Source organism: Neophocaena asiaeorientalis, unplaced genomic scaffold (genome assembly GCF_003031525.2).
Source record: "Neophocaena asiaeorientalis asiaeorientalis breed wild unplaced genomic scaffold, Neophocaena_asiaeorientalis_V1.1 scaffold595, whole genome shotgun sequence".
Classification (NCBI taxonomy): domain Eukaryota; kingdom Metazoa; phylum Chordata; class Mammalia; order Artiodactyla; family Phocoenidae; genus Neophocaena; species Neophocaena asiaeorientalis.
The window spans coordinates 262,359-276,165 of record NW_020175397.1 but is presented as its reverse complement, the minus strand read 5'-3'; the positions used below and the strand labels follow the sequence as shown (position 1 = coordinate 276,165).

At 47.8% G+C, this 13,807-nt stretch overlaps 1 protein-coding gene across 1 annotated transcript in view; it reads right to left on the bottom strand.

Annotated features, from left to right (window-relative positions):
- Positions 1-13,807, bottom strand: part of ATP10A (ATPase phospholipid transporting 10A (putative)) — a 179,394-nt gene that overhangs the window by 98,732 nt on the left and 66,855 nt on the right. Inside the window, exon 3 of the mRNA XM_024766406.1 lies at positions 6,679-6,883. Within this exon, the coding sequence (XP_024622174.1) occupies positions 6,679-6,883 (205 nt within the window). The remainder of the gene's footprint in view (positions 1-6,678; positions 6,884-13,807) is intronic.

Sequence of the window (13,807 nt, the reverse complement as noted above, 5' to 3'; positions counted from 1 at the left end):
CATTTAGAAAAGTTGGAATTTGATTAAATTCCTTTTTTTTCCAATGAAAATAAAAATAAAACTTCACATTGTATACCACCATGAATAGAACAAAAACCTTATTGCTTTAGTTGTCTTTTTCCTAGAATAGAAAATAACCACTTCCAACCAAACAAAAAAACACGAAGTTAAATGCACACAAAAAAATGTTGAAGTTTCTATATATTGTAATAAGATCTTTTAGGATTAATACTTCAGGGGAGCCTAATATTATCAACTTCCTGGCATTTAGTTGTTTTCATTAAGATTACAGTACTTTACTCTCTGCAAGCACTGCTTTCCTAGACCACAGGTTCAAGGCAAAGAATCCATGGCAAAGTCACCTGGATTGGAAACCAAAACATCTTATTATACAACCAAATTGACATTCCCCACGAAGTAAATGCAGTTGATATTATAAAACATGGTATGTCTCAGATAATTATATTACCTACCTAACTGAATTGCTTTGAATATCCACACTGGCTAGAAGTAAATTTTTAGTCCAAATATAGTTATTATATTCTCAAAATAATTTTCTTTCTCATATTCTTTCCTGTTACCGATTTAATATCCTTCAACAAAAGTATATGATTGTTAAATATGAGAATAAAAATGTCTCACAGTATAAATTATGAGCTTAGTGACTATATTTCATTATGTAAAAGAAAACCAAGAATCTTTTTGCCAAAGCTTGATATTGACCAATCCAATTAACACACCCAGCCAGCTGTCTTTGTTTTCCACTTAGATGACAGATGGTTTCCTTCTTCAATCCCACAGCAGAGAATATAGCTAATTTGAATACTCCAACAGCTTAAGGAAAAAGAAACTTTGGTGTAAGAACTATCTTACAAACCAACTTTTCACCCCTAGTTTTCCTGTGGTAGAGATAATTTTGGGAGCATGTGTAGGTAGAAACAAAAAAATATTAATTGTGTCTCCTACATATTTGGAATTTTAGTCATTCTTCTAAACTCCCTGAATTTTGTCAAGTAACTTGGGGGAGGACTGACTCTCCCTCATAAAGGAAACTCTGAGCTTTGTCACTGCCTGAGAGAGTCCGGCACCCAATGCTGGTGGTAACTTAGTAAAATCTACGTGCAAAGTGGAAGAAAAGCCAGGTCACTGTCTTAGGATCCGTGCCAATCTAGACATTAGGTACATCTTTTTTTTTGTTTTTGTGGTACGCGGGCCTCTCACTGTTGTGGCCTCTCTGATTGTGGAGCACAGGCTCCGGACACGCAGGCTCAGCGGCCATGGCTCACGGGCCCAGCTGCTCTGCGGCATGTGAGATACTCCTGGACAGGGGCACGAACCCGCATCCCCTGCATTGGCAGGCGGACTCTCAACCACTGCACCACCAGGAAAGCCCTTAGGTACATCTTTTTAAAGTAGTGCTTCTCAGACTTTTTCCAGCCTAGGAAATTTCCACACTAATGTCATCGGGAGCACGTGCCAGGCACACATGCACACACGTGTGCACACACCCACACACGCCTGGGAAGAGCGAGCTTCGGCAGGCTTGTGGGTTCAGCTCTTCCTGCAGCTCCCACAATCACCGCTCCAAACTGTGGGAAGCAGATGGCCCTGTGGGTGTAGCCGGGGTGTGGGCAACAATCCCACAAGTCCATCCAAGAGACAAACTGGAGGAACATTTTTTCCCAGGAAATTAACCCACACGTAAGTCCCCTCCTAGACGGCCCCACCCCCTCTGAAACTCCAACACCACCTGAGGCTTAGGGCCCCTGCTTCTGCTTTACCCTCAGCAGTATCCCTAGTCCACCTCTGCCCGATTTACCTATTCACACGTCACACAACAACATGAGGGGAAAGATGTTTACCTGTTTTGATGGGTGCCTAGAATGGCATTTAAAGCATAGTAGGTGCTCAATAAATATTTATTAAAAGAATGAAAAATCACAAAAGTGAGACTCTGTAAAAAAAAAAAGATCTTTATGTAAAATTATCAGCCTAAGGACCTCCTCATTCTACAGAAATGACTGTACGAATGTTACAGATGAGCTAGAAACTTTTCCCTGTATAGAGGCTGAACACATGCAGCTGCACGGGTAGGGCTGCAGGTCTGAATGAACACGTGGGATGAAGCAACACAGATGCCCAATGAACAGGAAAGACGGGGCGCTGGAGAACCCCCATCCTGCCAACCCAGGAGCTGCCAGACCCGGAAGCTTCGAGCTCTCCGCTGATTCGACGGGTGGGGGAAGGGGGGCCTTAGCAGAATCTCCTGACTTCCCTGTTTGTCATCTATAAAAGGGTATGATCATCATTACCTCACAATCTATATTTTAAAATATGATTTTAAAATGTTTGAACCACTATGAACCGGAGAGGCATAATAACGCCTGGCCCCCAGGATGCCGGAACAAATGTGAGTTGTTATTGTGACAGCTCATGTTCAGCTTTGCGGTCCCTCTTATTTCTTGGATAATGCCAATTTCACTCCAACTTTTTTTTTTTTTGGCCACACTGTGTGCCTTGCAGGATCTCAGTTCCCCAACCAGGGACTGGACCCAGGCTCCTGGCAGTGAGAGCACAGACTCCTAACCACTGGACCGCCAGGGAACTCCCATGACCCCAACTTTTAAATCAAATGTTTATTTTGGGGCTTCCCTGGTGGTGCAGTGGTTGAAAGTCCGCCTGCCGATGCGGGAGGCGCGGGTTCGTGCCCCGGTCTGGGGGGATCCCATATGCCACGGAGCGGCTGGGCCCGTGGGCCATGGCCGCTGAGCCTGCGCGTCTGGAGCCTGTGCTCCGCAGCGGGAGAGGCCACAGCAGTGAGAGGCCCGCGTACCGCAAAAAAAAAAAAAAAATGTTTATTTTGAAGTGCCAATATCTATGTTTCCTTCTTCAGAGGCAAGATGGCTGGGTGGCTGAAGGTGTCTGGGGGCCCTGTCCCCTTGGACTCAGGTGTCTGGGCAAGCCATGCATCCCCACCTCGCTGTGTTTCCAGCCCCTCAATTCTGTACAATTTGTCTAACTCTCTTCTTTACATACAATCCTGTTTCCACCTCTGAGACATCATCTGACCTGTACCATTGCCTAAAACACCTACCCAGCACCCAAACCCTCCCATCCTAGCCTTCAGAATACGATTTAAGCCCTCTTTCTGGGAGCCTCCCTAGGCCTCTCGGAAGGCCACTTTCCAAGCCCAATCCCCTAATGGGATTCTTCTTGTTGCTCAGTATCAAGTATCTGCTGGTGAGCAGGCCTGGGTCCTCTAGGTGTTGGTCCCACTGCCTTAAATGACCAGACCCTACAGCGTGTGGACCACTTCCCTCTTTCTTAGCATCCTTCCCCAAGCAAACAACACGCACTTCATAAATGACTTTGGAAACTGGAGAGGGTGAGAAGAGGAGCCACATTCTTGCCTTGTCAGCCAAGGGTGCTAGAGGGAGGAGCTGGCCTTCAGGTGGAGGGTTAGTGGATTTGTTCTCCAGGACCCAGACTGCACAAGCTCTCCCCAGCTCTCAGCTCAGGGAAACCAGATCCCTGAGGATCAGCCTCGGACCCCAGCCCAGGCTGCTGCTCACTGCATGCCCTCCTGAACACCTCGCACATACAGGCCTGGGATCCATGGGGCTGCTGTCCAGAGAGCCGCCACCTGGCCTTCGTCCACGGCAGTGGTGGGAGCCCCACACAGAGGGTGGCATCCCCAGCACCGGGCTCCAGCAGCACCTGTCCCAGCATCTCGCAAGCTCCCAGGCCCAGCAGCTCCCAGTGTATGGCTCCCCTGCACCTGTGAGGGCTGACCCACTGGTACAGCCCGCCCCTCAGTAACTTTTCTGCCATCCCATGAAGGACAGCCATGCCCTTGGCCATGAGAACAAGACTCAGGCTTGGGGGCCTCTTCCCTGGGCACTATCTTACCACCAGGACCACTGGCTGTTCCCTCTATCAGCTCTTCTACATTCTGGGGAGTCCCTTCACTTTTACTGTGCAATCCCCCATGAGGAGTTCTTTACATCAAACTTGCCCTGGCCGAATCAGCTGTGGTTTCTGCCTCCTCACTGGACCCTGACAGATATACCCAACCCCTGCATGAATGTCAAGGTCCTCTCATATTCTTCACCTTAGTTTTGCAAATCACCTCTAATTTAAGTTTTCCTAGGGGCCTGCACTTCCAACTGAGCCCTCGTCAACGTGGCACTGTTACTGTGCATTGGACAGGAGTCCGCTCTTCACCTGCCTGAGACACCAGCTGACTCCACCCGTGAAAACCCCACTTCAATACATAGAACTGAAATGTTCCTGGCATTGTAATGTTACAGCCAAACCTTGGTTTTCCAATTGTCAGGCTTTTAAAAGCCACAGACTTCCTATCTTTATTTTCCATGGGGCAGTTCATACATTTCAGAATAATAATGTATGAACAAGAATTCAGGTACCAGAAAAATGCCTTTGGACGTTAGGGAAAGAGGGAGAAAAAACCAGAAAGTGAAAAAATATACCAATAATAGGGACTAGAGTGTGCATACATATTGAAGAATTTGGGTGCTGATAAAGAAACTTTTTTTTAATCAAAATGGTTTTGGTTCTTAATTTTGGCCATTTTGACTAAGTTACGGCTCAGCTCCATTGACCTCCTCAGGCATGCACGGGCACTACGCAGCAGGATATAGGATGTGTCTGTCTGTATCGATCCTGGAATTTCAACATCCATCTTACGAACAGTGCGTTTATACAAAGCACCAGTGAGAAAAGTGGGTGGAGGAGGCTTTTAGATATTACTGGGTTCAGCAGCTGAACAAATTAGAAGACACGAAACAAGGAAGTTTTTCCCGAAAGCTGACCAAGGAGATGCACCCCCGTGGCTTTGCCCCACCCGCCGCACAAACAGATCCACTCTGCTCGCAGGTTCTGCAGGTTCGCTAGATTTTCCACAGTGTCTGAAGTTTCGCCCATTAGATACACGGATGCATCCGTTTATGTTACAAGCACCCTCTGCGCACACTGGCTGCTCCACCTGGATGGAGCTGGAGCCTGTGCGGTCACCACCTTCCTCCAATCCAAGCCCATCCCTGCTGACCTCAGGGCTCATCCCCACACCTGTGCCCTGGAGAGGGCTTGGGAACAGTGGGTTCTGGGGGACTGGGGCAAGCCTGGGGGAGAAGCCTTGAGGTGAGGCGACCTCAGGACACATGCACATGTGGCTGGGGGGGAAACGGCAGGGGAATGTTGGCCCACATTTATTACCAAACCCTGGAGCACAATCAATGCAGAAGCTGGAACTCACTGAATGTGCCAGTGCTGGGCCTCAAGGGTCCCCAACAAGCACTGTCACCAACTCTCCTGATCCGGGAGAAGAGCATCCCATTTAAAAAAAATACTATTTTTAATGTTTATGTATGCTTTGCCTCATTCCAAGAAAGATTTGAGGCAGCTCACAAAGACATTCTTGGCGCAAAAGGAGATGAAAATGAGGAAATCGTGGTGGACAGAAGCGAGGGCAGAACAATCCAGACACTGTTGAGGAAGTCCGGGCCGTCTGCAGGAGGTGGGTGAGTGTCAGGCTCAGAAAGTCCTGCCACCAAGGCCGGCAGTAGCCCCAGGGTGTGGGATGCCATCTGGCCCTTTGCAAGCGTGTAGGAGGTGCCTTCAGCTGTCACAGTGACCAAGGGTAAACGGCATGGACACTCATAGCGGGATGCGGGGATGCCCCCCTCCCCCGACAATCCTGCACAACTAATGCCCTATGTCAAATGCCGACAGTGCCCCAGGGACACCTCCAGGCTATAAAAAAAGCCAAATGCTCCAGACCCATCCCAGTCCTGATTCTCCTGTAAGAGTTCACTGAGAGGGCGCCAACGACAGAGGAAGAAAATCCCCAGTGTGTGTGACACTGACACCCATTATGTGACAGAGGAAGAGACCCCCCCCAGTGGCTGCCTTCCTGAAACTCAGGAGCTCACTGCCTCGGGCACTTCTTAAACCTTCCTTCCTTGATGGCAAGGCCCCTGAGTGACAGAGACAGGCAGCTCAGTGTCAGGAGAACAAGGTGTGGGCTCCCCGAGGGCTCATGCTCCTTTCTGTCCCCTGGCATTGGCACCCCTGCATCCTCTGCACAGACCCAGAGGGGGACAGAGGTTGGAAACCCCTGACAGGGTCTGAACTTTCCGGCCACAAGGCTATCGGTGGGTATAGGTGGTGGGACACTGCTCCCCTTCCTACTTCTCACTCCCCACAGGGCCAGCATTTCTGAGCTGTGGTCAATGCTCCTCCAAGGCAGAATTCAGTCACAGAAGACCTGACACTGAACTCAGAAACACCCCTGAGGAGAGAAATTCCTGAGCCACATGCTGGGGTCAGGTCATTACTGCTGCTGTGTTAGAATGAGAGCAACAGCTGGGTAAATGCTGACAGTCAGCCAGTCCCAAGTGTTCCTAGTGACTTTAAAGGGACTCCAAATCTACAAATTGTACCGTGGAAATCAGAGTCATAAAACTGGGTCCTGTTTCCTATAGCCACAGGCCGGTTATGTGCTCAGGGGGACTGGGGTCCTCTCAGACCCTCAGTCCCCCATCCATCCATCAGCCTGGCCTGATGGAGGGGATGCAGGTGCTCGAAGGCCTGGAGGGCCGGCATGGGAAGCACCACAGGACATGGTACCTGGGACCCTGGACACACCAGGTCACTTACGAGCTCGGAGAAGCCTCGGACCACCTGGCGCCGTTTCAGGTTGGTCTCTCCATCCAGGTTGGCTGTCTCGATGTGGCACAGCCCGTCGGGGTCACTCGAATAGAGCAGCAGGATATCTGCAGGGATGATCTCATTGCAGCAAAGACGCACAAAGTCTCCCACGCGGATTTCTTTCCAGAATCGGTTCACGTACTGCTTTTCTTCCCTGGTAAAGAGACAGCCATTAACAAGTCTGGAGGAGATCGATGGAGGCCAAATCTGGGTGACGGGCACATGCAGCTCATTGAACACATCATGCCACTTTCTGGTATGCTGAGATTTTCCATAATAACAAGCATTTAAAAGAAGATTCCTAAAGGCCACATATAGTGAAATTCCAGTAATATGAAATATCTAGAACAGGCAAATCCATGGCAATAGAAGGTGAATTCGTGGCTGCCAGAGCCTGAGGGGAGGGGAGATGGGATGGGGAGAAATTGTTTCCTGGGCACAGGTTTCCATTTGGGGTGATTAAAATGTTCTGGAACTAGGTAGTGGTGATGGTTACACTAAATGCCACTGAATTGTCCACTTTAAAATGGCTACGCTTTCCACTCCTAAGTATATACCCCAAAGAATTAAAAGCAGGGACTCTAATGTATATTTGCCTACCCATGTTCATAACAGCATTACTCCCAATAGCCCAAAAGTGGAAACAACCCAAATGCCCAACAATAGATGGATAAGCAAAATGTCGTATATTCACAGTGGAATATGATTCAGCCATGAAAAGGAAGGAAATTCTGACACATGTTACAACATGGATGAACTCAGAGGACATTATGCTAAGTGAAATAAGCCAGTCACAACAGGACAAACACTGTACGATTTCACTCTTATGAGGTTCCTACAATAGACAAATTCATAGAGACAGCTAGCAGAACCTCTGTACCTTCTGCAGGATGGAGATCACAGCAGATGTATCCTCTCCACGACGCTCAAGATGAAGTAGATAATCACTCAAAACAGTGCCTGCCACAGTCAGTTTTCAACCCCTGATAGTTACTATTGATTAATAGGTAGTAGGATGAAAACACGGGTAGATTTCTGCTTTAGATTTTTTTTTTTACTCTGGAAAAATGGGCTCATTAATCCTACAAATGGCATTTTTAAGAGCTCCTTGGAGGCAGTTTTGTCCAGTTTTATAAATAAGCAGAGGAACAAGACTTTATCTCAACATGACATTCTACATGAGAAAACTGCATGAAAAAATCCTCTGGGTTATGTTGTTAGGAAAATAAAAAGCCCTAAAACACACTTCACTTTCACCATCACCTTCTCACTGGCCCCCCACACTTCCTCACCTGAGCTCCCAGAGAACAATTCAGCAGCGAGTCTGAGTCTCACCTGACTCCTGAGTGCTGGGTGATGAGTCCTGAGTGTCAGACCTCTATTTTATTCCACACTGTGGATCTGAGGGGACCCACGGCAGACTTCCAGGGGCTCCTAGCATCAGCTGCCCCAGATGCTGAAAAGAGAAGTAGCCCCATCCACCATAAGCCTCTATTTACTTGCATTCCTCTGTTTCAAGATACACCGTAGTTTGGTCGCTAAAGGGCCAACACAGATAAATTAGATACAACTTTGTCCTCAAAAATAAATTCAAGGCGAGACCAAAGCACTAGATAGCACCCCTGGGGGCTATAGAATCAAGCCCCCAATGTGAGCACAAAGGTATTCTTCTGGACCCAACCATCCCTGCAAGGCCAGGGTGCTGTTCAGGTGAGGCATCCTTTTCCAGCTCTGACAAGTCCCCCGGCTCTGGCCCAAGGGCACTGCCCGCTCACTGTCACAGTCTGACTTCTTCCCAGTGGACAGACAGCCTTGATGAGTGACAAATGAAACATCACATAACTATGTTCCTATTTCCTCTTCTGAAGATCAAACCTTGACTTTCTATCATTGCAACATTAGCTCTTTAGTCTTTCTTCCTTATCAGGACACTTTGTTGGCTTCTCACATAAAGTACAGAGGAATTTGAAAGGCCCTGTCCTTTCCAGAAGAAAGTTTCCAAAAGCTAATTTGCTGTGCGGTCACTGAGGTGGGCAGTGCACGCTGACAGTGAGCTGGACAGGCCCCAGTGTGACAGCAGCTGCCAGGAGACCGGTGGTCCTACACTGGCCCTGGGGACAGGCAGGAGGCGGGGATGACCGGGCCAGAGGAGGCAGGGCGTGACACTGTCTGGGTTGTTTATCTTGACTACATTCCATTTACAGAACTCATCAAAAATAAAGTCAGTTTCCATCTGCCTTGAAATCTTAGAACATTAGCTTGCCCACTCTAGCAGAGCACGTACTGAAAACAGTTAACTTTGATGGAGGCATTTGAGCCTGAAGGAGACCCCCGCACAGGCCCCTGTAAACACAGAGCAATGGATGAGGAGACCTCGGTGACCGACCGTCCTGGCAGGAAGACCCATCCCAGCCATGGAAAGCAAAGGGAGCGGCAGCAGAGCAGCTCCAGGATGCCTGAAAGAGAAAGGCCCTGCAGCTCACAGGAACTCCTAAAGCAGTAGGACCCTTAAAACCCAGACTCAGGAGTCACTTGTGGAAGAACAGCATCACAGAATCCCTTCATCACCTCGACAGACAGACAAAAATTCCTCATTGAAGCCCCACAGTCCGGTTGACTGTTCCAGCGGGAGCTCCAGCACTGAGTGTGGACCCTACACTGACCCTGCAACGCCCCTGCCTGGCCTGCGTTACTCTTATTTTTATTATATGTATACCATATACATTATATAGTAACATATACTGTATAACTTATATATATTACATTTTACATGTGTATGTCTATACATATATAATAGATACATTACATATAACATACAAATTAGATATAAGTTGTCCTCCTTTTCTCAGCAACTGTATTTGGATATAAGGTCTTTAAAGAGGTGACTGAGCCAAAATGAGGTCATAGGGTGGGGCCCTGATCCTTATAAGGAGAGGGAGAGACACCAGGGATGTGTGTGCACAGAGGAAGACCATGTGAGGACACAGGGAGAGGACGGCCATCAGCAAGCCAAGGAGAGAGGCCCCCAGAGACACCAGTCCTGTCAATGCCTTGATCTTGGACATCCTGCCTCCAGACTGTGAGACAATAAACTTCTGTTGTTTAAGCCGCCCAGTTTGTGGTGCTGTCACAGCAGCCCGAGCAGACTAGCACCCAGTAACTTCAATTCCCATAACTTCAGCTGGAAGGGGCGGCTCCCAGCCTGCAGGGATGGGAAGGGGGAGAGCAGCAGAGGACCAGGTGACAGAGGGCATCACACCAGGAGACACTTCCACAGGCTTGTGTACCACATGCCCCTGTGTCTGTGCACAGGAAAAGCACCGCAGAGAAAACATGTAAGTCCCACTAACACCATACGGCAACACTGGCCTCCTAAGAACACTGATTTTAGAAGCAGCAGGTAAACAATTTAAGACCGGCTTCTATTTCCTCAGGTCACAGTGGATGCAGGCTAGAGTGGACAGGACACATGACCCCTCCTCTCCATAGGAAAAGTCTCAGGAGTGTATGCCACCTGTGGCCTCCCTGCAAACTCCAGAATTCTAACTTGCACCAGGCAGGTGCCTGCACTCCTCCAGGGACCAGGGGATCCACCTGAGATGCAAGGTTTAAAATCACCCAGTCCTCAACACTATGCATTTGTTTCTAGCAATTTTAGGAAGTGGCACTGTGTAGTTTGCCCCTGAGATATTCCTTCTAAGCACAGGTGCTGCCCCATGTGGTGGCAGGATTCTGAGACATCCCCTAGATCCCCAGCCCTGGTGTGCAAGTCCCTGACAGCGCCCCACCCCCGGCCCCCAAGTAAAGTGGGGGCTGTGAATGTGGGAGGAGTCACTCCTGCAGGTGTAATGAAGGTGACCAGTCAGCGGGCTACGAGCTAATCATCAGGTGGGGCTGATGGAGCCACAGGAGCCCTGTAAACTGGGCCTAAACCAGAGACAGTAAGTCAGACACTAAAGTGTAGAGAGCAATGGAAGGGCCTCATGAACAGGGCCAGGAGCTGAGAGTGGCCCTGGCCGTCAGCCAGCAAGAGCACGGGGCCCCAGGCCTACCAGCACCGGAGCTGAATTCCACCAAGAACCTGAATGAGCCTGGAAGAGGACGAGACCACAGCCAGGCCAACACCTGGACTGCAGCGGGTGACACCCAGGGCAGAGCACCCAGCCAACCTGCACCTGCATGCCTGCTCCCTGAAGCTGTGACAGCACACATCTGAGTTGTCTCCAGCTACTGAGTTTATATTAACTCATCACACAGCAGTAGAAAACTAATATGCACAATTCCCTTCTTCTGCACAGAAGCAGGAGTCAGAGGCAGCTCAGTCCTCTCAGGGCACAGCAACTGGAAAACTCCCACTCAGCTTTAGAATATGCATACCGAGAAAAGACTACCTCATAGGAAAAGAACGCAGAGCAAGACTGGTTAAAATCCAAACACACTTCCGTCTCCTCACAAAGTGGGAGCCCGACAGAAGGTATGCGTAACATATTAAAATGTGGGGAAACCTGAAAACGTGTAGTCTTGAAATATGGGCCACATCATACATATTACAAGCATGGAACATGGACCCTCCAAGAGAATGACAACCGCCCTTGCAATCAGCCATCACCGAGTACCCTGCTCAGGTGTCCTGAGAGGTCTGCCCCAGAGTGTTGATCCAAGAGTTCAAGGGTCACTGGTGGAAAAAAGTGTGATTCTTCTGAGATGGGGGCGGGGTCCAAGCTGAAATGGGTCCTGATAAAAACGCCTTCTGTTCAGAAGAACACTTAGGAGGCCACAGGCAAAAACATGTCTTTTCTAGGGAAGCACTGCCACCGGTGTTTCTGCGCCAAACTCCTCACCTCTTGGCCTGTTGTTTGCTCAACTGTAAAGCCAGAGTGTTAAATATATAATTTCCAAGATCTGTTCTTAGGCCAAAAGAGGCTTCTAATGATTAGCTTTCCTCTTCTGGGAAAATCAATTAACACCATTTATAATTAGTCCTGCTGAGCTTTGAAGTTCTTATCTGAGCCTTTTTTGTGCAAAACAGCACAATGTGGGGGGTGAAGGAATAAGGAAATATTAGAGTGATTAGTGACAAATTTTATTTAAAGACAAGCAGTAAACAGAATTTTAAGATCCCTTAATTCATCATTTTTGGTCAGTTGTTTAGGCTGACAAACTATTTATTTGTATTAGTTATGTTTTTTTTTTTTTCTGCCGTATGCGGGCCTCTTACTGTTGTGGCCTCTCTGGTTGCGGATCACAGGCTCAGCGGCCATGGCTCACGGGCCCAGCTGCTCCGCGGCATGTGGGATCTTCCCGGACCCGGGCACAAACCCGTGTCCCCTGCATCGGCAGGTGGACTCTCAACCACTGCGCCACCAGGAAAGCCCACTAGTTATGTTTTTAAAGTTACTAAGTAAACAATTCCAATAAGAGGAGGTAAGCTGGCTTATGGAATTTACAGGAATTATTTTAAGCAGTTGAAAGCAGGTTCTTCCTGAAGATCACTATGTTACTTTCATGTAGCTCTTCATGAATGGTTCAAGGACTCCTGCTCAGAACTGTTCTGTTAATGATTTATTTTTTGAAATGCATCAGAATTCCCACCAGTTCAGCCTCACTCATGATCCCTCTCCAGTGTCGAAACTGTCTCTGCAATGGCTAAGGGTTTTCAACAATGTATTTATAAATCTCTCCAATTGTATTGGGGGGGAAAACAAATCTGATTCCATATTGGATCTGTTTCTTTAACTTCTGTATTCTATTGCTTTTGCTTTAAGTTAATCACTAAAGGGACATTGCTTTTAAGCGTAAATTATACATAATGGCCCATGTCTGGGAACGCTGCCTCTCAGGTAATGAGCCTTAAGCTAAAATACCTTTGTTTAGCTCACAACAAACATCCTGACTAGGCCCACCTGTGAATGACTACAGGGAAGAGAAATTAACACATCACCTCTGGAGGCTGACCAGAACCAGGAAATGTTTGACTTTACTTCCCCTTTTAGTATAAAAGAAGTCTGAATTTTAACTCAGGCAAGATGGTTCTTTGGGGCAGGAGTCCACCACCTTCTTGATCTGCTGGCTTTCCAAATAACGTCACTACTCCTTGCCCCAGCAACTCATCTCTCAATTTACTGGCCTGTCCTGTCGTGCAGCAAGCATTATGAGCTTGGACTCAGTAACACGATGTGGCCAAGGTATAAAACCAAACAAACAGATAAAGTTTAAAAAAAAAAAAAAAAAAAAGGCATTGCAGAATTGAGTGAATTTTACTTTCATCTTCAATGCGTTGTTATCAAATAAATTTTCATTTAGGTTCTTGGATTACCATTTTCCCAAACAGCAAAAGAAATTTTTTTTAAGGTGACAACAGATTCCAAATTTGAGAGACCATTTAACATCCCTGGTGACCCACTGCCCCTCCTTGTACAAGGACAGTCCCAACAATAATTGGGCTGTCACTGTCCCTGATCTCCAACCTGATTTATGGATTCATGAACATAAGAGTCCTCCTGCCAGAAGGAAGGAGAGGAAGATGCACGCCCATTTTTGGCTCCACCCACAGCAGGTGACTCCTCCCTTGTAATGTGACACGACCATTCCAGTTTAGTGACCAGGAGGCAGGCTGCCCACAGTTCTAAATGTGTCCATGAAATGCCCATGTCACATACATGGAACCAGCGTCACGGGGCATCTTGCTGTTGGAAACGTTTGCCTCTTCCATTTCTCAGTAATTTAGGAAATGAATGAGAGATTGAAATGCTTATAACTTGGATACATATTTGATTTTCTGGCCCTTACATTATCTAACAACTTTACGTGGCCATATTTTACCATATACTTTCTCATGTTCCAAAAGTGCTCCCTTTAATTCAATTGCATATAAGTTTCACAACCACACACGGGAACTCCCCAAAGCCCTCCCACCATTCACCATGCCCACACCCTGCTCAGGTGCTGGCAACACGTGTGCAGGGGTAAACAAGGCACATCTCACTCACCTCCCTTGATTTTTCCCTCCCTTAAACTTGTCTCTCCCCCAACAAGAACAACAAAGGAGTGTGTCTTGGGTTTGGATGGGCAGGAAAGA